General features: G+C 36.8%; 1 protein-coding gene across 11 annotated transcripts in view; it reads right to left on the bottom strand.

Annotated features, from left to right (window-relative positions):
- GULP1 (GULP PTB domain containing engulfment adaptor 1) overlaps positions 1–24176 on the bottom strand; it is a 170490-nt gene that overhangs the window by 66662 nt on the left and 79652 nt on the right. For 10 of the 11 annotated variants that reach the window (XM_061376078.1, XM_061376004.1, XM_061376051.1 and 7 more), the window contains 2 exons: positions 14377–14471; positions 1987–2048 (listed from right to left, as the gene is read on the bottom strand). In XM_061376078.1, coding sequence (XP_061232062.1) covers positions 1987–2048; positions 14377–14404 — 90 coding nt within the window. In that variant the 5' untranslated portion in view covers positions 14405–14471. Of the gene's footprint in view, positions 1–1986; positions 2049–14376; positions 14472–22283; positions 22355–24176 lie in introns of those variants that run through there. The other variant, XM_061376030.1, reaches the window with a different exon arrangement.

Below are 24176 nucleotides of genomic sequence, written 5' to 3'. Positions count from 1 at the left end.
TTTTCTGTTGATTCAAATTTTTAACATTCGTTGGGTTTTTGTTGTGGGTTATTTTTGCGTGGTTTTGTTGTGGTTTTTTTTTTTTTTAACATATGCTGTAGTACATTACCATAGAATCATAGAATAGTTTGGGTTGGAAGGGACCTTCAAAGGTCATCTAGCTCAACCTCCTGCAATAAGCAAGGACATCACTGCAGCTTCCTGTTAGTATTTAGACAGGAAGTTGAGGAGACCCTGCAATGTCAGAACCCACACCGAACAAGAGCAGAACTGGAATGACACTTGGACATACATTAGTCTACATAAAAGTAAAGACTTGTTTGGACCAAGAGTCTTTCTGTTAGACTGAGAACAGACTTTCTTTGGATAGTGTCATGGCTTTCTTTGGATAGTGTCACAGCAACTAAGTACCATGCAGAAACTCACTCGCTCTCCCCAACCCCCTGATGGGATAGAGAAGATTATCAAAGAAAAAGATAAGACTTGTGAGTTGAGATAAGAACAGTTTAATAATTGAAATAAAGTAAATATAATAACAACAATAATAGGGTACAGAGAGAGAGGAATAAAACTCAAGAAACCCAAAACACAATAAAAATGCTCACCACCTATTGACTGATACCCAGCCCAGCACCAAGCAGCGATCAGCAGCTCCCCCTGGTTTCCATACAGAGCATGGCATTCTGTGGTATGGAATAAATACCCATTGGCTAGTTTGGGTCAGGGTGTCCTGTTCCTGCTTCCTCCAGCTTGTTGTACCCCTCCTTACTGGCAGAGCATGAGAGACTGAAAAGTCCTTGATTTATAGTAAGTAAAAAGTGCTAAACTACAACTAAAACATCAGAGTTATCAGTGTTATACTAAACCCAAAACACTCCACTGTACCAGCTACTGGGAAGAAAATTAACCCTATCCCAGCTAAAACCAGGACAGATAGGAATTCCCATCCCTTTTATTTACTCCAGAAGCAGTTGATGCTGCTGTTTCTACAGTTACCACCAGCCTATCACCATTCTCTTTATTCTGTTTTTTTCTTCTGCATAGCTGTGCTGACACATATTCACAAGGTACAATGAGGCATGTGAGGGACGTTTCTTTTTTCTCTAGAAGACCACAAACCAAAGGACATTTTTCAGTGAATGAATAATTCATAGCTTCCACTTCCTCTTAGAACAGAAGGTTGCAAACACAACAGCAGGGAATACCAGTATAGGAAACTGAGTCCCAGCTTTTGACACAATTTTTATTTTTATATTAAGAAATTCAAATCATATGAGAATTTTATCCAGAACATAGTGGAATCTTACTGAATTATCCTCCTAGTTTAGGCAAGTAATACCCAATTACTCAGTTTATGCTGAGTTATTCTGATTCCTGTTATTTCCTCCTCCTGTTAGCAAACCATTTTCTAACTTATTCTTTTGGAATATGTATTTCCTGTGAACTAATGTCATTACATTAATCGAAATAATGTGGAATTACATTTTAACTGGAGTAAGAAAACATAAGCAAGTCTTCTCTTTTTACTGTGCAAAAATTCCATTATTATTCCACCATATTTCCAGAGTATTTAACATTTCAATACATCCAGCAGATAGGATCATTACTCATTGCCTTTGCTGTTGCTCAAAAGAAGCTTGGGCTATTAATTTTCATTTTTCTACTACTGTAAGCATGCAACCTGATGTTAAATTCCTTTGCACTCAAAATTTCCATCCATTTACCAATCCATTAAAAGAAAACAGAGCATCAAGCAGAAAAGGAACACTGGTCTGCTTTCTAGAAAAACATCAAATAACTCAGAAAAAGAATCAATTGGTCGCTATTTAAGAAACAGGAATTTTTAACCTGCAAAACAGACATCTACTAAGATTTTCTCTATTATTTCATTTAGCTAATACATGTCTCTGCAGTTCTCAAATGAAAAGCAAGATAGAACACACTGCGTTTAACGTAGGAGTACAAAACAACTTCGTATTTTCTTACCTTTGCATTATAGGGAATATAATGCTTTGATAAGGCTTCAGGGGCGTGCATCCATGTTTTGTCTACAGAAAAGCAAAATAAAAGAGGCACTGAATAGGTTATTCACTTGTTAATTATTATAGCATCTATACAGAAAACATCAAGAACTCTCCTTTTACCCAGAGAAGTACCAGTCTGAAGCAGTTATTGGGGCATGAGGGAAATGCAGCGTACCTCACAACTTCCAAAACATTACATGAAAGAACCTGGTTACTTCTCTTAAGGACATTTTAACCAACAAGATTTACCACAGGAATGCCAACTCCTCTCCCCCCCTCCAGTGTATTTGTTGGTCTAAGGTTGTTTGACGTTTCTGCCTCAGATCAGTATTTCCTGCATCCTGATGTTGTTTAAAGCACTGAGTATCACACTTCTAATGATTGGATTTTGATGAATTATGTACTTTTTGATGGATTATCAAGACATTAACAGGAGAAAGGAAATTATTTTGGGAAAAATATCAGAGCAACAACTGCTAGGAAAAAACCCTAATCCTTCAACGGGAGAACAGAACCAAGTCATACTGTGGTAACTCTTTCAGAAGTTTAGATCTTCTTTAGTATTTGCTTATATATCCTAAACGAATGTGCATATTTTCCTTTAATGATTGTCACATCACAAGACTGCACTATTGTATCACTTTTCCCATTGCATGCTTCATTTGGTGACATGATTCTATGATTATTTTTAAATACATCTTCCCACTTTGTTTTTAATGGTCATTTAAGTTCTACATAATTTAAGGTGCAATTCCAAATGTTAGAAAACACTTAATTTTTATTTACAAACCTCATTTAGAAAGTTTTCTCATTTGAAAGAATTTAAGAAAAAAAGATGCTCCAAAATACTAAATCGTATTACCAACCTCTTGAAAGATTCTGTAGCACTCTGTAGTACTTTATACTCCACACATTAAATATTTAGTCTTTTCTACTATGAGTATTTTCTACTACTCCCATTTTAACTAGCATGAATTAAAGTTACAAATCTGTAACTTTATTCAAATAAGAAAGAATAATAGCTTAAAGCAAAATTCTACCCTTGGGTATTCACAGACAATTCCCCTTGCCTTTAATGGGAGTTGAAGTTACAGCAATTACTAAATTTTTTGTTACACATAAACACAATAAAATCATGTTCACTTGAAGCTGCTCAAGAGCAAAAAGTGTGACATTTATTGACAATAAACCAGTAACTAAACATTTTTGAATATACAAAAGCAAAAAACACTGCTAAACAAGATATTTGCCATAGTCACCACAGTACCAGGTTCAAAACTGCACAGCGGGAGGATATTTTTTTTTCTTTAAGCAGATTTCAGTCTAGATTACAGTAATGTTCAGCTCCACTACTGAAAAATGATATTATCACTTTTTAATTAAGCAAGCACGATTTGTCCATTCAGCAGCACCCAGGAATACAATTATGCACTGAAGTGGCTCTTCCTTTCAGTTGTTGTTCATGAGTGAATACCGGAACCAAGATCTACACTCGCTTCCCAGAATATTTTAAGACTTGAAACTTGGTCTCTATTTTCAGTACAATATCAAAAGCTGATGTTATCTACAGATAAAAAATTACAATCAATATGAATTAGGAATGTTAGAATAAAGCCTGACAACCTAAAAGATAATTCTAACCATTGTTCTTTAGGTTAGTGCACTGCTGAAGGCCAGACAAGCAGACTGGTGACTGGCCTTAATGGCAAGAGGCACAGAGGAAGCTGGCACACACGGCAGGATTATTGCCTGCTCCATCATGCTTACTACAGCAGAGCAAAGACCTGCACAGCACAAATTGCAGCTCTGAACTGTGCATTCACAGCACTAATGTCAATGTTTTATTTACCCATTTCCTACATGCTAACTGTTCACTAGCTTCATCAAGTATACTGTCATATTTATAAATTCATAAAGGAAAATCTAGTAAAAAATAAAACACTGAACCTCTAAAAAAAAAATCAACACCAAAACCATTCCTCCATTCATTTCATGCCTAGTACTAGCACAAACAAATGACAGGGCTGTAGCTTCTAAAGCAATTTTACAGGAAGACAACTGATTACACAGGTACCAGTAAAAATAACTGCTCTTTGCAAGTGCTTCCTCCTTCCTTCTTCCCATTCCCAAATAGGGCAAGTTCAAACCTGAAAAAAAAGGTGATTTTATTTTGAAGCCAAGTTTGAAACGCTGGTCTTAATTAAACAGCTGGTAATCTTCCCAATGTAACTACTGAGTAGCTGGAAATCTTTCAAATATTATTACTAGGTACAAAGCTTCACTTCAAATGTTTTTGTGAAATCATCCACTTGCCTACCAACCTCAATCTGCAACGTTACAGGGATTGCAGCAAACACTTTACACTGCTAGGAAAGTGTTTAAGTGTTGGTACCCCTATTTAGGGGGAAGATTTAGAAATATGGATGTGTTCTCTCAACTCAAAAGGAAATCAGTAACTTAGCAGAGTACCAAAGAGATGCCTGGATTCTACAAGTCTTGTGCCATTGATTAGAACAGTGAGTTGGCATGCTACATTTCCAATATCCAGATGTAGATCTGCACACACTGTGACATAGATACTGAAGTTTTCCATTGACATTGGAAGCCCATTTCCTGGAGGCAGGTAATAATTACAGAATGGTGGCACTTTTGAAAGAACTGTTAATGCTAAACAAAATCTACAATAGAAAAATTCACATTGATAGCACAGATATGCAAAAAATCTCTCAAGTTACTATGGGGAAGTTTGTTACTTGCATTTCCTCCTGAATTCTAAGTTCTGATTTTGGATTTGTGTCATTTTCAGTAGTTGTCTGAAATACTGATTAGAGTTAGTTTGATTTCACAGCAGTTGAGCAATACCAAATTCCAGACATTTTTTATCCAATAAACTAGAAAAATATGAAAAACAGGAATTCAGTTAAAACTGTTTAAAAGTATTTAAAAAAGTATTCACATAAGTAGCCGGTGTAGATGTGGTTTGTGGTCTGCACGATCCCTCACTTTTTAAATTCATTTTAAACAGGTTTTCACAGCTTAGTACTTAATTATTCATTCTGAAGCAACAAACAAAATATGAAACCCTACAATGAAAATCACAGTTGATATCATTATTTTATTAGTTATAGAGCAGCAAGAGTGCTAGACACTTCATAAATAAATAAAACACTAAGTCCTGAAGGACTAAAAGCCAAGATAAAACCAAAACGGACAACTGCATGCATCTAACATAACAGTAATAGAAAGTGAAAAGAGACTCATGCTATCACACCAGGTGAAAACTACAGTTATTTTAGATCTTGTCTGAAAGTCTTAATCTAGGTTCCCTTCACACTTACTTTAAAGTTTAAGTGCCTGGTTATTTTTGTAGATTCAGGAGTTTGAGCCATCCAGAATCCATTAAAACCTAAGTAGAGTTCAGCTTCAATAAGATATGAGAGATTCTACAACGTAATAGCCTAAGTATGAGTTGGTTTTGCCAAACATACTGGCACTGCGCGGAGAAAAGATGGGTAAAAGGATCACTGCTCAGGATTCAAGAGCACAGATTAAGCCACAGCGCTGATTAAAGACAGTAATCCTGTAACCTCTCCTCAACACCTCTTCACATGCATGGCATACTAACTGTGCAGCATAGTGGGCTTTTTGAGAGCCCCTGTAGCTGCAGCACAGCATCTCAGCCAGTTTTTAAGAGAATTTGGCTTGGGTGAGAGCTTCTCAGGTGTAGCTCGCTGCCCACATAGAGTAGCCTGCTAAGAGCAGTGAAAAAAACTGCGCAAAATTAGCATTCTGAAGACCCAAGGTTTGACAGACAGAATTGCAAGAGAGGAGGAGGCAAGGGGATGGGCACTTTCATGGTCAGAGGATTAACTGTGCTCAGTATTGAGACTTCACCCCTCTCTAGACTCCCTTGAATCACCCCTTCCATTCTAAAAGAAAGATTCACTACAACTGCTAAGTCATCGCACACTCTGGGAGCACCGGTGTGAGTCATTTCAGAGGCCTCAGCAGTGCTGGGAGAGCCAGGGAAGAGAAACGTGCTGACAAATCACACGCTGAAGTCAACAGACTCAGGAACTTCATAAAGTACCCAGAAAAACTGTGATGCACTTAGAGGAGGATGACACTGGGTTAGATAAAACCACAGCTGACCACATCTCAAAAAAGGGAAAGCATTAACAGTGCCAAGAAATTGTTCCCTCTTTGAGATTAATTTCCCCACACATTACTGCCCACAGCTATAGAACAGATTTAGTAAAGAGGCAGTGATGTACTATTTTCTATAAATGGCAAAACAACTCTCAACAGTGCAAGTTTAGTTAACTGCCTCCCTAAATTCTACTCACATTCTTTTTAGTTATTTTAGTGCCACAATGAAACTTCTGAAACTGAAATGAAACAATGAAAAGTCATTTCTTTAAGGTAAAAACTAACACCTTTATTCTTTACTGACACAAAGTACCTCTGACATTAATGGATGTCTTTTCTCCCTGCTATCGAAAGATCTTATGTGACAATCAGCCTAGTAACAGTCTCCTGAAGGGGAGAGTACCCCATGAGATCAGTGCTACCTGTAGGTACTGATGCCTCAGGAACAAATGGCTTATTTGTTCAGTGTGTGTAAGTATGTATCTACATCTTTCATTTTTTCTAGATTGTCTAATTCTGTATAAACCAAGAAAACCGTCACAATGCGGAATCTATCAAATAATTTCCTTTATCCTGCACTACAACAGAAACAGGCAGGTACTTCCAAACCTCAATTACGCTAAGTCAGACAAGGGAGAATCTATCTTCTTGACTGCTGCAGGCAATGAATGAATCGATACACCAAGCCATGAGACTTAATGTTACCAAAGTTTTCAGCTGAATACCTAAACATTATTAACAAACATAAATCTACCCATATTCTTCCGTAATACAGCTATAGTATTTGTTCCAATCACCTTCTAGAGGAATGACTGAGTACAATCTGTGTGTCTAAATAGCAGTAGTTTATTAAAGTTATTGCTATGTTACTATGATTAAGCAAGTGAAATTATGAATCAGATTCTGCCCTAAGCACGTATAGGCAAATACCCATCAATATATATAATGAAAAAATAATTACTTTGGGGGTATTTTTGTTGGGTTTTTTTACCCCTAAGCATAAAATGTTCTTTGGAGGCGTATTTATTCTTTGCAGGCTTATTCATTCTTTGCCAAGACAACAAAGCTGTATCTCCCTAGAACAGACCGAGCTTTACAGAATGCTTTGTCTTTCTATGTCCTTCTCTCACAATATTTAGGACCTCATGAACAGTTTTAAACAGCTGATTACTAAAACAGCAAAACGACATCACAGAATACTGGGTTGGCATGGTCGTCAGCCTAAGAAAATAAAAGTGTTTGCAATTCCTCTAATAGCAACACTCACTGCACCACCTATGCATTTATAGTATATATTTTTAAGATACGGATGCTAGTACGTAAGTTTTGACAAGAAAGAAAGATAGGATCAAAATAATATATTAGTGCAACGAACCAGCAATTAGCGAACGCTTGCTTTTGTACTTTTTGATGTTAAGAACTTACTTTACCCCAGGTTCCAGTATAGGCTGGGGAACGACCTGTTAGAGAGCAGTGTAGGGGAGAGGGACCTGGGGGTCCTGGTGGACGACAGGGTGACCATGAGCCGACACTGTGCCCTTGTGGCCAAGAAGGCCAATGGCATCCTGGGTTGTATTAGAAGGGGGGTGGTTAGTAGGTCGAGAGAGGTCCTCCTTCCCCTCTACTCTGCCCTGGTGAGACCTCATCTGGAATATTGTGTGCAGTTCTGGGCCCCTCAGTTTAAGAAGGACAGGGACCTGCTGGAGAGAGTCCAGCGCAGGGCAACTAAGATGATTAAGGGAGTGGAGCATCTCCCTTATGAGGAAAGACTGAGGGAGCTGGGTCTCTATAGTTTGGAGAAGAGGAGATTGAGGGGTGACCTTATTAGTGTATATAAATATATAAAGGGGGAGTGTCACGAGGATGGAGCCAGGCTCTTCTCAGTGGCAAACAATGAAAGGACAAGGGGTAATGGGTACAAATTGGAGCACAAGAGGTTCCACTTAAACCTGAGAAGAAACTTCTTCTCAGTGAGGGTGACGGAACACTGGAACAGGCTGCCCAGGGAGGTTGTGGAATCTCCTTCTTTGGAGACATTCAAAACCCGCCTGGACACGTTCCTGTGTAACCTTATCTAGGTGTTCCTGCTCCGGCAGGGGGATTGGACTAGATGATCTTTTGAGGTCCCTTCCAATCTCTAACATACTGTGATACTGTGATACTGTGAACTTTTGCTTCCTAAATCAAAGGGAAAAAGAAGGAAAAAAAAAATCTGAGCTATTTAAACTGTACCTCTTCTTCCCACAAGAAGAACTACATTGTGTCTTTGATAAAAGGCTCTACTTGAAGTTGAAAAAGAGATTACTGGTATAGCATAATTTATTTAAGTGACCATATTTACAAATGCTTTCAACTGAGAAGTGTGTAAGGATAAAACCTCCAACCCCACCTTTCACATTTGGAGTCAGTTCAGTCAGCTGTTCCCATATAACTATAAGTTTGGAAAAGTATCAATTAGTCTTGTAAAAAATTCTTTAAAGGTAAGTTTTAGAAGAATTTCAAACTCTTAAAGTAAGAACATTACATGTGTCACTTCAGTAGGGCAAAACAAAGGAAAAGGAACGGAAATTGGAATTTGGTGGAGTTAAAGTAGAATTTTATTTGCCTAATTCAGGATGATCAAAAAAAAAAAGGTAATAGAAAAATTTAATTAGATTTTTTTTTTTTTTTAATGCCAATAAACTGGGAAGAGAAGAAATAAGTAGAAGCAACAACTCAGAACAACTACAGTATGTGTACCTGTAGCTTCCTCTTGCTATGGTACATCCTTTTAAGTACCTAAAGAATTTGTTTTCTCAAAATATTATTTTCCCAAGTCATATATCTTGCATGTTCTTTGCAATCTTCCAGCAGCTTTATAAGACAAAGCGCTTTAAAACAAGGCAGTCATTGTGATTCCAGTCAAGGTATGGTTGGTACACATCCAAATTTATTTCACACAGAATAACACATCTCGTCATTAGTTAGATGTTTATTCAGTTAACCCGCAGAGTACTTATGTAATTCAGGCATTTAGGTTGTAGTTTGTAAAGTTACTTGCAATAGTACACTTGGACAAGAACTCTACATTGTACACTCGGAACAGCTCACTTTAAAAATTTAATATCTCAAAAGACGTTTGCCAAGCTGCCACGCAAATCACTTAGCATTCTGTAAATTAGGCTGTATAAATTTTAGTAGGATAGAAACTAAAAAGCTTAAGGCTCCTTCAATGCTGTTCCCATTCTAAAGTCAGTTTTCAGTGCTTTATGGTTAAGCACTGCATATATGTTCTTGAAAGGAGCTCCTTAGGTTTTGCAGAAGCAACAAAGAGTTATTGTGGTAAATATGATTGTTAACTTGTCTAGAATATTCTTTAAAGCAGGCGACAGATAAGATTATTTCTGCAATATCCTTCCAAAAATAATGCAGATAAAACAGTCAACAAGATATTACTCTCCCATTCTTATGTTAACAGAAAGGAAAGAAAAATCAGGCTTTATTATTTGGTATTAGGCTAAATTATCTGTGCAGACTCAATATGAATCTTACAGAGAAAAAAAAGTTTCCAAAACATACTCCTCATTTGTAACTATGCACCCTCTAAATACATGCTGTAATCATCTCTTTCCTAAACAATAAGATTTGTTCCTTCTGCTTTCAGAATATAAATACACACACAGCTGCACACAAGTACACGCAGAGACAAATGCACAATCCAAAAGAGGCACTTGGTCACTGAATATCGGCTTTTCACATGAACTCCTCTTCTGAAGCCCAAGGCGCAGTATTTGGAACAGATAAACCCTCTTTGTATTATAAAAATATTAATCTAATTATTTTTTTGTGTGAAGTGAGACCAACTGAATACAATATTTAGTATACAAAAAAGTACCCTTCTTTCCTCTCAACATTTACTCTTGAAAAAAAAAAAAATATTTAAAGAAATCCTACAAACAATCAAGCAGCAGCATTTTGGGGATGAGGGAGGATGAGGATATTTAGAGCTTTTTTTTTTTTTTTCTGGAAGGTGATAAGCTCTTTTATGAAAAGTTAGTGTGTCATGACAAAAATATCTAAAGAATGCAATGACAAAGATTGTGACTACTTATATGCCTTTAAGGTGTATGAGTACCTACTCCTCCTTCATGTTTTTTATCATTACTGTTAAGGTGGAAGTCCAGCATAGAACAGCCTGTTTGTTTAAATCACTAATGTGAAATATTCTCCCTGACAGAATGAAAATATTTGCTTTAGGACTAAACTTACCCCCTTCACCCTTCTGTTGTCTAATTAAAAAAAAAAAAGAAATATAAACTAAAACATTTGCAATCTCTGGAATGCAGCATAATTTGACAATGAAATTTGTATTATAGCCAGTCCATACCCATAAAAGAGCATCCTATAATCTTTGATTGCAATTTTTTTGTCAGGCCCTGCCCATTAAATGCATCTTCCATAAATGAGACTCATAAAAAGCCATTGCACAGAAAAGTTATTGCTGAAATTTAATGATTTATGACAGACTATTATTTCAATGTATTCCATTTAGCATCATGAACACTATCTACATCTCATGAGCTGATTATGTGGCATCAATTACCAACCTTACAAACTGAAATCATATGGAATAAAAATATTCAAAAAAATTCAGATTCCTGGATACAACTGCAGCTTTGGCATTGAACTTAATGCCATACATAAACTAAGGCTGACATTTATTTTGTGGTGAAGGAGGACAATTAGTGTGTAATAAAGAATGAACTAAATTCAACTGTGATTTACACTCTCCACAATCCCAGTGAAGTTCACTGGATTTCATACATTGTAATTCAGTACTAAAGTTAGCCCAAAGTAGACCTATATACCTACATTTTTATCTCTATTTTGAGACACTTCAGTAGCTTCACTCTTTTAACTCCAGCAGGTTTGGATTACAGTCATTCCATATTTAGAAATGTCTCTTCCTAAAAGGAAAAGTAGGTCTACCCCTTTCTGGTGAGGAAAAGCCACTAGTAGTAGTAATAAACACTAGTTAATTTTTGTTTACTTCTATGCACCAGTTCTTATACTAATGGTTTTGAATGCAAAGCCATCGAATCAGTAAAATATGCCAAACTCATCTGTGAGAAGCACCTCCCTTCCCTAAAATAAAATAAGCAAACCAAATAAAAAATCCCATGATTAATACTTTCTGTTTTGTGTATACATATTACCCATACACACAATCGCATACAAATTAAGGACAAATACCCAAATCAGTTTAGATGTCAATACACTAATAATGAGGAAAAATTACATTAAAATATAGCATTAACAAAGATCTTTTACAGGAGAATTACATTAATAACCCTAAATTGCTTAAAAGAGAGACTGAATTTATCAAGATACAAACATATTTCAAGATGAACAGACTGTGATCTGCACTAAGATTTTTGCACTGCAACATTTCAAAGAACATACTACCACACCTGACTTTGAAGGTAAAATTAAGAGGACCCTTCAAGAAAACATGACCCAACATGGTTCACATAAAAAAGCAAGCTACTTATATTGTGATAGATACATCAATGTTTTCACAAGCTTTGTCATAATAAGTAATCAGCAAGAACATACATAACAACACTTGTTCTTCAATTTGGCTTTGTGGGAGATCCTTAAAAAAAAAATAAATCTGTATAAGCTTTATCAATAGAGTATACTGCATTCACTGATAAATGAAACAAATGGGTTTGTATAGTCAGATTTCTGCGACAGAGATTTCTTCTTAACACATGTAACTGGTAGTCCAGCCAACCTGTACTGAAGTCAAGACAAAGGCTATTTTACTTCAAACAGGTACTAAGCTTTTTCGTTTCTAAACATGCAACTTTAGCAAATGCTAAATAGATTTATTAGTTCATAAAGTTTGTTTCCTTGTTTTATTAGCTTATGGCTAATTGATGAGAATAGCTATCACAACTCTTATCTGCTAAAAGATTCCATTTATTATTACTTATGTAAGTGCTCCCTGAAACAAACTGATTTTGCTTAAACTTCATTTTCCTGTATTTTTCATAGTCATTATTAGGATGAAAGATGAACAGCCTGAATTTATTCAATTTGAGATTGAAGTGTATTAACTAAAATTACTATCAAACAAATAAAAATAATGACATCTATAATACAAACATTAACTATCCAGTTAGAAGTCCTGGTTTGTGCTTAATCTCAGGCAGTCAAGACAGGCGACTACTAGCTGTTTTTAAGGTGAGAGCACTCAGTACACCTCAGTTGAAGTGGCTGTTTCATGCCCAAATCATAGCATTGAGTACTTGCTCTAGATATGACAGCTGTAGCACAAATTTCTGCTGCAAAATGCATTACTGGTAATATCCAAAATGGAGTCTGTGCTCTACTCTGATTTAGGACAAACCTGCTTTTCCCATAACACAGACTCAATGCACATAAACAATCATGTCACATCATATCTATGAGGAACTTTTTTCTTTAAAGAATCGGGGTTAATTTAAAAAAGATCTCGCTTCCTTTCTATCCTAGCAACTCACATTTCCTTTGCAACTTGGTCATGAAAGCACAGGTTGCTATCCAGCCCCCAACAGTTAAATAAAAAATAATAAAAAATCAAGAAAGCCTGAGTTTAGTGCTTCTCTTCTTGGTTTGTCTACCGATGTCTGCCAATGATGAAATAATTTCCTGAACGCCTGGAAGGAAAGTTTTGTTGCTTGAATCAGGTGATGGTGCAAGAACAGAGCTCTTCAAGTACAGAGCTCTTCAAGTACAACACAATCCAAGCCATTCCAGCCACCAGCTAACCTGGTTCAAGAAGATATGGCACTACTATTTTCTCTGTATGCATTGTATTAAAAGTCTAGTATAGACTGAGTGTGACCATGGAAATTAGGGGACACTTACTCCAGAAATCTGCATAATTCACATAACCTTTGGCTTTTATGAAAGTACTTGTATTTGTTTAAATTCCCCTCACAATCCTGTATCTTTAAGACTGCCGTTCATGTAGTTCTAGGGCAACAGACCAATACAAACTTGTAATTACCACAAACCCCACCAGCACAGTCACCAGGAGACTAATTTGGATTTAGAGAGAGAGATGCTAGTGAAGCCACAGCACTCAGTTAACTCCTCAAAATATCCATGCTCTTGTGCACAGAAGAAACCCATACACCACCCACCAAACACAGGCACGAAAACTGTGGTATCCCTGAGTTCTGGGAGTAAAACCAGGAAATACAATAAAATAATTTCATCAAATGAATGTGTTTGAACCTGTTCTTAAATACAGTTATTGGAGATGAATACTAATACTGCCAAGTTTTTCCCAACTTCAGTTGGCATGAAAAATACGCAATTTGCACTTATCCTTGACAAGTGCTTAACTAAAATTTGCATTTTTCCTAGGATACAAGAATGGAAATAACATAAGTAAATTTCATGAGTAAATACCATGAATAAAATTAATGGATGACAGTATTTAAATCTCCTGGTTGCTCAAGTTCTGGATCATTTTTAAGATCCGCAATAATTGCATTTCATCACATCTGACAGCTTTTTTTGTAATGCCTTTTTCTGGTTGGGCTAAATGCTCCATCTAAAAAACCTCAGCTTATATTTTATCATAAACAGACCACGAAAAGAGAATAAAGCAGGCCAGAAGAGAAACATACATAATTAAATATTTAGTGGTCTGATATTCTTTTGGAAGGCATACAATTTGAAGATTGCTACAAATTCGGAACAGCTTCTAAAAACTAAGAATTATTCTGCTGCATGAGATACTTAAGTACATTAAACAGTTTTCTGAAGTAGCTTCCCAAGACTGAGAACCCATTAATATATATATATAATAAATACAGAAGTCACTAACTCTTCAAAACTTCTAAAAACCTACAGCACATGCTCTGGAGTGTGCAGGGTTAAAAAAGAAAAAAGTGTGCATATATATATATATATATATATATATATACAAGCAGATGCCTCAATCAAGAAAATATTATGAAATTCAACCTAAGCCTTACAATCCATAAAGCTCTGCAAGTATCTATCAAGAATGCTTTGCTCTGTACATCTCAGAGAAGGCTGACTGTTTTTACCTAGTTAATTACGTGTGATTATTCATAACTACTTCCTTATATGATTCTTTATATTCTAAAGAATTTATACAGGACATTTACATCTCCCACGGAATATAAGCTAAATTACTTACCTTTCTTCCTGCTAAAAGCACGATTCATGTTGAAAAATCTACTCAAAGACGTTCTTGGCTTTTTCGATTTCTCACACACACACACACACTTTAACCTGCAGAACAATACACACAAGAAAACAGAAAAGTTCATTACTGTATTTGAAGTAAGCTCATTATCTTCATATTACAGACAATGCAAATAAGCTTCAGAATTCTGAAATAATTCAGGGAAGTAAAAGCTAGATGTGCTTTGCTGACAAAGAAACTGCAGAACTGAGAAGATTTATGTTCAAATGTCCAGTGGTACTTCATACAGAAAGAAATCTGTGAAGCTCTTCTCAACGAGATTTCAGAGACACAGAGCATATGGTATTATATGTGAAGAGAAATACTACCCACAGATAGGCTGGGAAGGAAGCTTTGAAATGAATGCTGACTACAAGACTTCATAAAAACATTCAGTTCACATTTGCACTACCCTATTTTGTGTCATTTAGGCTGTCAGATTATTTCAACCTATGCTGTCATCTTCATGTGGGCTTGACATTGAAAAAAAAAAATCACGATATAAAGACTTCACTCAGGGATTCAATAGTACCTCCTTGCTCCAACTACAACAGATCACACAATAATTGCTGTATTTTCTTCACTTAAAACCACCAATAAGCTCAAATTTTTATCTTAACTTCTGATCCAAAAGATTTTATTCCTTACCAACATTTCTCAGCAAAACAAATTAGACACAACACATCCAATGTTGTTCAAACTCATCCCATTTGTTAGTATACTACCCCCACCACTCCTTTCCATTCTGTTCAGATCTTCAAGGCAAAAGCTGTATCAGTGCCCCTGCTCTGCTCTCAAAGCAGTCCACTCAAAGAAAGAAAAAAATAAAAAAAAGGCAGAAAATAAAAGCACTTGGTATCAGATTATCTTTGAAATCAGTTACACTATCTTTGCTTTGAATAAACACAAACTTAAACCAGTATTTCAAATGTCAGTATCAAGATGACTAACTTGTTTAAGATACTTTATACAGCTCATGAAGACTTTTTGTGGTGCTTGTCCCCCTCTTTAGAGTTCAATACCAATTAAACTAAATATATACCAATGACCATGTAAACACTTGATATTTTACAGATTAGAACACAAGGGCAACTGCAGCTAAAAAACAACTTCATTTTATTTTCAAATAATCACTGATGTGGTAGGACTACTTCTCAATATAATCCTGTAAGAATGAAGGAATAATCCCTGTTTACCTGAACTGTAGTACCCTAGATGTGCAACCAACTAACATTTGCTCTTTAAAGTACATTTACCAGATCATTTGGTTTTTACAGATTTTGCTAAGCAGTTCAGAAAGGAGGATGCAATGACATAAGCAAAGGTAGTAGGATATACTTTCCACCTTGCTATTTTGATACAAAGTCAAGAAACAACCTACTAGGTACACTACACAGTGGGTTTTAACAGAAAAACTGAAGAAGCCTTGCATACACCTGTAACTATTCCTGCTGTTTGCCTACACTGTATCATCAGTGTTACACAGAAAGATGCGGACAGACGTCAGTGAAACCCAAACACACTACTAAGGGTTATGAAATCCTAGGAATTATTTCAGCAGCCTCCCTGGAATGGGCAATAGCGCTACTGGAGTAATTCCAGTTAATAGCTCACCTGTGAGGGCATTTCATCAAAAGCTGCCAACGCACAAGTAAGTAGTTCTCACAGGGAAGGCACAGAGTAGGACTGTCAACAGTTGAAATTATAATACTTAATTCAGTTTAAATGAAGTAACAAACAGCAAAGAACATCAGAATTTTGAATTTTCCAGCAACTGGTAAGTAAGCGTGTTTAGCTTAGAGGTTTACCTTCCCAAGAAACACAGGCAGCCTATTACATACACTACAGATACATAAGCAATGGAACAACTTTGTTTAGGATGTTCACCTTCTTCATGAACTATTACAGTCAGTGAAGAAAGCAGTTTCGAGGAAAGAGAGCTCTTAGATATCTCTGGCAGTTGTCTTACATAGCACTTGAGCAATCACTTCAGTTCTCCACAATGGGATTATAACACGTCCTTTTTTCAGAACCCCTTTTTCTGCATGTGTGTATTCCTGTCCTCATCCAAGAAACTACTAAGTAGCATATTTGAGATGGCTTACTGAATAGAGAATCTCCTAAAGACTGCATGCACATCATGAAGCTGTTGACTAAGCCACATTTCTAAAGATCACCACTGAATTATTTTGTTTAAAAGACAGCATAACTAAACATGGGGTTTTGGCATGGACAAGGACATACTACCATTAATCTACCTTTGGCCTAATAAAGGTAGATTGAGTACATACCTAAAAATTGACAGTATTTGCCAAATGTGTGCTCATAATTTCAGTTCCAATGAAACATCAATAGAAAGAAAAATGTAAGTGAAATAGGGAACAACTAGTATTAAAATACTTAATCAGTTTACTTCCACTTATCACAAGGAAAGAAACACTTAGCTACATGCAACTGTTTTTAAAATTCCCTTAAATTCTAATATGAACAACTTCATCAATCTCCCAGATCCAGAAAAAAGATTTCTTTTCTGAAATCCCATCTGGATTCTGATCCCATCTGGATCTGAATGGGTTAAATAACCATAAAATTTTGTTACTAAAAAAATAAAAAATAAACCAACTCGAATTCCACAAGGCTAATTTCAAATTCCTCAGCTGGGCTCAGGAGAAGAGGGTCATGCCAGACTTGTAAGCAGCACTAATAAGTTTCTTATCAGGAGAAGAGCAAAGTTATGCTTTGATACCTGTGATATCATTGTTCACAATATTCAAACAGACAAATAAAGCTCTAAGGAGCAAGCAAGCTGTTCTCTGATCACGGATGCTAGATAGGTTTTCTGTTAGAATATGATTTTGTTTCTGCCACTGCTCAACACACAAAAGCAGCAGAAGAAACTGAGTTACAAAACAGTCTGTTAGAAGCAGGTAATGAAGCCAAAAAGAAGGCAAGTCTGAAAATCCCATTATGGTACAGCCCTGTGCAGAAAGGGGGAGGTCTTCCTACGACACCATTTGTTTTGAAAGGGTAAAGTAGTCGCAACAATCAGAGACACTAGGGAATAGGAATGTGGACCAAACCACTTAATTACTCATTACTCAGGAAGACACACCTATGTAAGGAATGTTTCTTCACGTTACTCCTAGGAGTTCTCTTCAGCTTTGTCCAGAAACAAAACCCTACTAGGAAATACAAACCTGCATGTAATTTTCACAAAATGGTTAATTGACAAAACATGAAGAGTTCTTACAGGTATAAACCAGGGATATTTGGGGCTGTATCATGTTATTTTGTTGGGGGCAGAGGGAAAAGAGACTGAAAGGGGGAAAAAAAAAAAGGAAAAAAAAAAGATAGAGAGAAAAGGCTTAGAAAAGTAATAATAATAATACAACCCACAAATAACAGCCAAGTATCGCAGGTGGGGGAAACACAACATTCTCAGTCTGAACAGTGAAATGGGCATGGGGCATGGAAGTTATTTAAGATGCCATATCAAACTTTAAACAGTAGCAGTGGGGAAAGCAAACACCCTCCTTTCTCCTTTGTCTTCACTGTCATTAACCCCTTCCTTTTCACGGTGAGGTGCTTCTCAGAGTGAGAAGGAAACTGCAAAATGGCAGGGGTTGCAATGAAATTAGTTGGTTTGGTCACAGTCGTGGTTCCAGGCATTTGGGCTGGTGAGTGCAAGGGTGGTAAGTTTTGAAGGTGAAATCATCTCCTCTGTAATTATTTAACATCAACGATAAGGTTAGTTGCTGTCTTCTATGCTTCCTGCAGCAAAGGAAGCTGAACAAAGGATGAAGAGTGGCAGTCTTCCAGCTTCCAGCACAAGCAGGTGCAGTGTTCCCTGGATACTGAAACACCACTGAGGGTTCCACAGACATCTTTACATGCCTGTGTGTGCTCCTTCACAATGTTGTGGTTTGATATGTTTTCTAAATTTAGAGCTGTCTCAGACAAGCCAAGAGAAGGGGTACTTCTGAAGGGGGTAAAACAAACCACCAGAGTAACTGCTCTCATTTGTCTATTTCCTTTTAAAAATAGGGTATTCCTCAGCAATTCTCCCTTGCAGACAGCCCCTTCAAATGGCATGGACTATAACAATTACTTGGGCTGAACCCTTTTTTGGCATACTTCTTTTTCATTTAACAAATAATTTTTCCAACAAAACCTTCCTGAAACCCCCAACTTGCACCCTTGCACTTCCTTTAATAAAAATCTTCATTCCACCCTGCCCCTTCCCACACAAACACACACAACATACAGTTTCCATACAAAGTCAAATTTAACTTCAGAAGACCTGAAGATTCAGACTCTTTTCCCCCCCAGACCCCAGCATTTCAAGCATATGGGATACTATTTCTTAAAGAATGAAAAACAAAATGTCTAAAACCCTGTTTTCAAAAGGGCTGTAGCACACAGGAATGTGTGATTCATTGACTTGCAATGAAACTTACGCTTACAAAGTTACTGCTGAAGGCAGGATGAGAAACTTTGAAATTTCTTTTCCTGAGTTAGACCAAAACACCAGGACACTATTGTCCTGATCTGACATGTGACATAATGAAGGAAAATTATGATACTAAAAGACTATATGAAGTGGTAAAACAAAAACCAGATAAACACTGTCATATCATGATGCACTCCCTTTTAAATGACGAGTAACTGAAACACTAACTTCCCTCAACCCCTTCTCCTATGAAACAGTAAAATCAAAAGAAAAATATGTTGACACATCAATGAACAAAATTCAGTGCAGACCCAAACTTGTATTCACATGCATCCTTTCTTAATGTTCAGGAAGCAAGCAGTCCCATTCCTGGTGATGAAAATACAAGTCTCTTTTGAGTTTGTAAGTAATAATAGTCTATAGAATTATAAACCACAAACAGCATTTAAAGAGAACTTAGTGCTATGAAATTCTGTAGGAAAAAATACATCTTCAAGATCCTCAAAAACACCCTCACCAAAAATGAACAACTTTCTGACAGCTAAAAGTTCTTTGCCTGTGCTTGGGCTTTGTAACTGCACAGAAGCACAAATGGAGTACAAAAGAAAACATTCAGCCACTGAAAAACTTTAAAGTTTTATTAATCTCTGCATTTTCATAAACATTAATTAGCCAGAACCAAGTGGCAGACCTAGTTTCTGGCTGGAAGTAAATCTGACATTAATTCTTGTATTTTTTCACATGTACAGAGGAGGGGGGAAATTTGGTCATGAACTGGTCTTTCATCTAACGTTCTCATACTCCCCACTACTAAAGTATACCTTGATGTTGAGATGATGGTATCCTGAATGGGGCAGAGCTCAAACAATAACTCTGCTGGACTGTCAGACTGCAGTGAGGGAGGCATGAGACTGAAGGGACCAGAGGCATCACCAAGGGGCTAACCAAGTGAGAATGAAGACAGAAGTGGTCTGACAAAGACCAAATCCGCTAAAAATCGCATCCCTAAAATGCAGCTCATCTTCCAAAACACTCACTCTCCTTCTGTGAAAGGGATAGGTAGGAACACCCTTATCCAAAGGCTAGAAACATTCCTCTGGTCCAACAGACATCACAGCCCCTGCTCCCCCAAAACTCCTAAAACAGCTCAAAGGTACATGAAAGTCACATATGCACTAATATTTTTTTCCTCTCTCAACCAGTATAAGCCCAGTACCATTGTAGTGAGTGTTTTTCCCCACACAGCATGAAGTCTTTCAGACCACAGGTAAACCATTTCTCATACAGTAGATCTGACAAAGCGAGAGAGGTATTCACATAAACTCTAAGGACAAGCAGACAGCAGTGTTTTGCTATAAATATCAACATCAAACAGATACCAGGAACCAGAAAAATCTATATGGAACTCATAGCAAGTTTCCAAAAAGTTCTGGTAAGGGGCTTTTTACTCTTCCAGTTCCTAAAAATAACCTGCTCCTTTCAATAGTAAAAAAAAAAAACCACAGATGAGTAACAGGTGATAAGGGGATATCACTTTAATCAGCAAAAACAACTCCTTAGGTAAGGTTGCCACTAATTTTTGGTTTACAGCAAGAATATCAACATCATGAAACATAACAAGAATAAATTACACTATTAAAAGTTCAGCTCTGAAGAAAATATGCTTAAAACTGCTGCAAGCGCCAATAAATCCTCAGACAAGTTGGTAATGGCATAATCTTAAGAAAAAACCAAACCCCAGAGAAATAAAAAATTCATTTCTTTCACAAAACCAGTTCTCTAGATCTGGCTTTTAAAGTATTAAAAGTATTAAAAAAATGCATTTTTCAGCATATTTATTTTTAAGCAATTATTTCGTATTATGCTTGTGCTGGTATGTATTAGTGGATTACATTACTCATGGAACAAACTGAATTTTATACTGTACAAACTAGTAATCTTAAAACCAGGAATGCTCCCTTCTTTCCAAACATGTTATATTTTGCAAGAAAAAAATGATATTCTTATTTTGTTCACTGTGATGGAATAATCACATCCAGGATACAAGAAGAGCTTCCTTCTTCCTCAAATCCAGAAGCGTCTAGTGAAAGACAAACGATTTCAGTTGTGTCAGCCTAATTTTTACTCTGCTGTACAAGAACTTACAGATGTCAGATGCTCAAGAGTGAACAGAAAGGCTTTATACATGTTCCCTCTCAAAGCACTTAGAATCATAGATTCATAGAATAGTTAGGGTTGGAAAGGACCTTAAGATCATCAAGTTCCAGCCCCTCTGCCATGGGCAGACACACCTCGCTCTACACCATATCACCCAAGGCCTCGTCCAACCTGGCCTTGAACACTGCCAGGGATGGAGCAGTCACAACCTCCCTGGGCAACCCATTCCAGTGCCTCACCACCCTAACAGGAATTTCCTCCTTATATCCAATCTAAACTTCCCCTGTTTAAGTTTTAACCCATTACCCTTGTCCTATCACTACAGTCCCTAATGAAGAGGCCCTCTCCGGCATCCCTATAGGCCTCCTTCAGATACTGGAAGGCTGCTATGAGGTCTCCACGCAGCCTTCTCTTCTCCAGGCTGAAGAGCCACAACTTTCTCAGCCTGTCTTCATATGGGAGGTGCTCCAGTCCCCTGATCATTCTTGTGGTTACTTTCATCTGTTTCCAAAAGACAAGAATCTTGCTCACTTGCAGACAAAAGGTTCTGTATTTGACATTCCATTAGCCATCTGATTATCCATATGGAATCTGAACAAGATTTTTGCCCACCCCACTAGTTTCAGCTGGATGACGGAGAGCCTGGGGAGCTTTGTTAGTGTTTTAACAGCAATGGGGCGGGATTCAGCAAGGGGCTCCATCACAACAGGTAAACACAGACGAGCTCTTAAAAATTGAACAGTTCTAGTAGGAGGGATACTGGACTCAAGTTTTTGACACACAGCATGAATAATTCTCCAAGATTTTACACCCAGCCCTTGCTTGGAATCTTATACACAATCAAAAGTAAAGAAATGCAGAATATCTATATTGGCATCACCCTCTCTTCTGGAAGAGCTGACTGCTCCATGCACAATCTAGAGAAGCTGTTTACTTAATTACTGGCAGATTATTTTCAAACTGTTCATTGAATTTACTTGAAATCTTTGGGTTTTCCAAAGAGCTGTATTTATTATATTCATTGCATTTCCACGATCACATTGTGGAAAGTGCAACTGACAGAAAAGGCAGAGATTGAAAGACTCAGGTATTCTAAAATACTAAGTAAAAGATGATTAAGAGGAAGAGACCCTGATGTCTCTTTAGACAGAACCACCAGAAAATTTCTGAGTAGGTACCAGAGAACAACCAGCAGGAGAAGAATGAGAAAAAATGTGCCTGTGTCTCCCCACACAGATCCCTTCTGTATTACCTTTGCTTCTGTATAGACTTCACTGGATGTTTCTCTGCTGCAATGTCTCTCCAGGAGCTCAACAGCTTGCTCCAATTTACTATGAACACAAAATTAAAGATATAATCACCCTCTCCCAAAGATCTCTTAACTGGGACACTACAAATGGTTTTGTAACCATTTGTAGGCACACTTTGAGGGGTTTTTTAATTGTAAAAACTTTTCCGTTTTGGGGGCAGGTGGTGATGGGTTGGTTTTTGTTGTTTGGATTTTTCTGGTTTGTTGTGTGTTTTTTTGGTTTTGGGTTGTTGGGTTTTTTCGTGTGTTTGTTTTGTTGGTTTTTTTTGGTTGGGTTATTTGTTTTTTAGTTTAAAAGATCAATGAAAAATTAACAGATCTCATCCTCTCATGGAAATGAGAACTACATGCTAAAACCTTATAATCATGCCAAAAGGGGGAAGAAATAAAAAGATGACATAATTAAACATATTTACCTGCAGGACTTCAAGCCCACACTTTGCACCTTAATTTGGGAGGGAGCCTTTGTTCCACAACTCTCCCTCAAAGGAGAACCAGAGCCCTGTATAAATTCAAGGTGCAGAGACTGCTATTCAGAGTGCATATATAATTGCTTTCTATCTTTTACAGTCCAGTTCCTATGCCCATTTCCCTCCCTGAGCTATAGGTCATGCTAGAAATCTGTGTGGCAGAGATATTTTTCAACTGATTTTCTCATAGCCAATTTATTAACAAATTGCATGCCTCTGAAACAATGAGATACAAATGTCATTCATTCAACAAAAGTTTAAAGCCTCTTTCGTTTCACAAAGACTTTTTAAATCAATATTGAACACACATTCCCTTACTATTGAAGTCAACAGATTTCTCATTGATGTTAATATATCAGAATCTTTCCTTTAACTGGTTAGCCTCAAAGACAGCATTAAATTTTATTTATACAGATGAGATAGGCTTTAAGTGATTTCAACAGTTTTTAAAATTGAAAAAAGTTGGTTAACACCCATTTTTGTCACTTCTATTTAAATGAATCTCTGAGTATCTTGAAAGTTAGATTATACTGGGTTTTAGGCTTTATCATATTACATTCCTTTATCTTATCTTCTTTAATCCTTCTGAATACATTCTGAGGAATCCTAACATTTCAACAAGGACGTGATATGATGTTAAAAGCACAGATATTAAAATAACACAATAGCATGGGAACCAAAATCGTATTTATGACAAATTAATCTCATCTCCGTCTTGTAGATCAGGCATGTGTTCAAGTAGTTCATTACAATTTGCATTAAGGAGAAACATCCGGGTATTTCACACTACTACAGTTATTGTAAATCTTTTTTTTTTTTTTTTTTTTTTTTTGAGAAATTGGTAAGTGATGCTGATGCATCCTAGAGTAATTTTGAAGAAATTACTGGGATATAGACTATTACATAATAGAATTTCAAAGCTATCAAGACTTAAATTTCTTCACCTTTCCTGGATAGGAGTGCTCTGTATCTTTTCACATGGTCAGGACTAAGGAGAACATTTCAGTGTTTAAAAGCATGGCAGATCAGCAAGGTTAGACTCAAACATTCATTGTATCACACACAGAATGGTACCAGCTACTTGGGACTAGGAAGATATCACTGCAGTCCCTGGCTCAAATTACTTTCCATGTAGTTCAAATATGCTGCAAGTCTACCATGTTCTCATTTTTTGTCAGCTTTACATAGAAAAACTCTCAATGAGGCATCTCCAATATTTGGGAAGGAAGGAGTGTCTTCTGATCTTTACAAGTGTATGATACCTTGAGAATGATCTACTATGAAATGTATAGCTCATGATGATTTAAGGCTCACAGCTCATTCGTTCCCCAGGTGGATACCATAGCTCACTCACTCCCCAGGTAGG

The sequence above is a fragment of the Neopsephotus bourkii genome, unplaced genomic scaffold (genome assembly GCF_033783945.1).
Source record: "Neopsephotus bourkii isolate Nb327-2 ecotype Australia unplaced genomic scaffold, CSIRO-AGI_Nbou_v1 NB_196, whole genome shotgun sequence".
Classification (NCBI taxonomy): Eukaryota; Metazoa; Chordata; class Aves; order Psittaciformes; family Psittacidae; genus Neopsephotus; species Neopsephotus bourkii.
The sequence above is the reverse complement of the archived record's forward strand: the minus strand, read 5'-3'. Positions and strand labels throughout refer to the sequence as shown.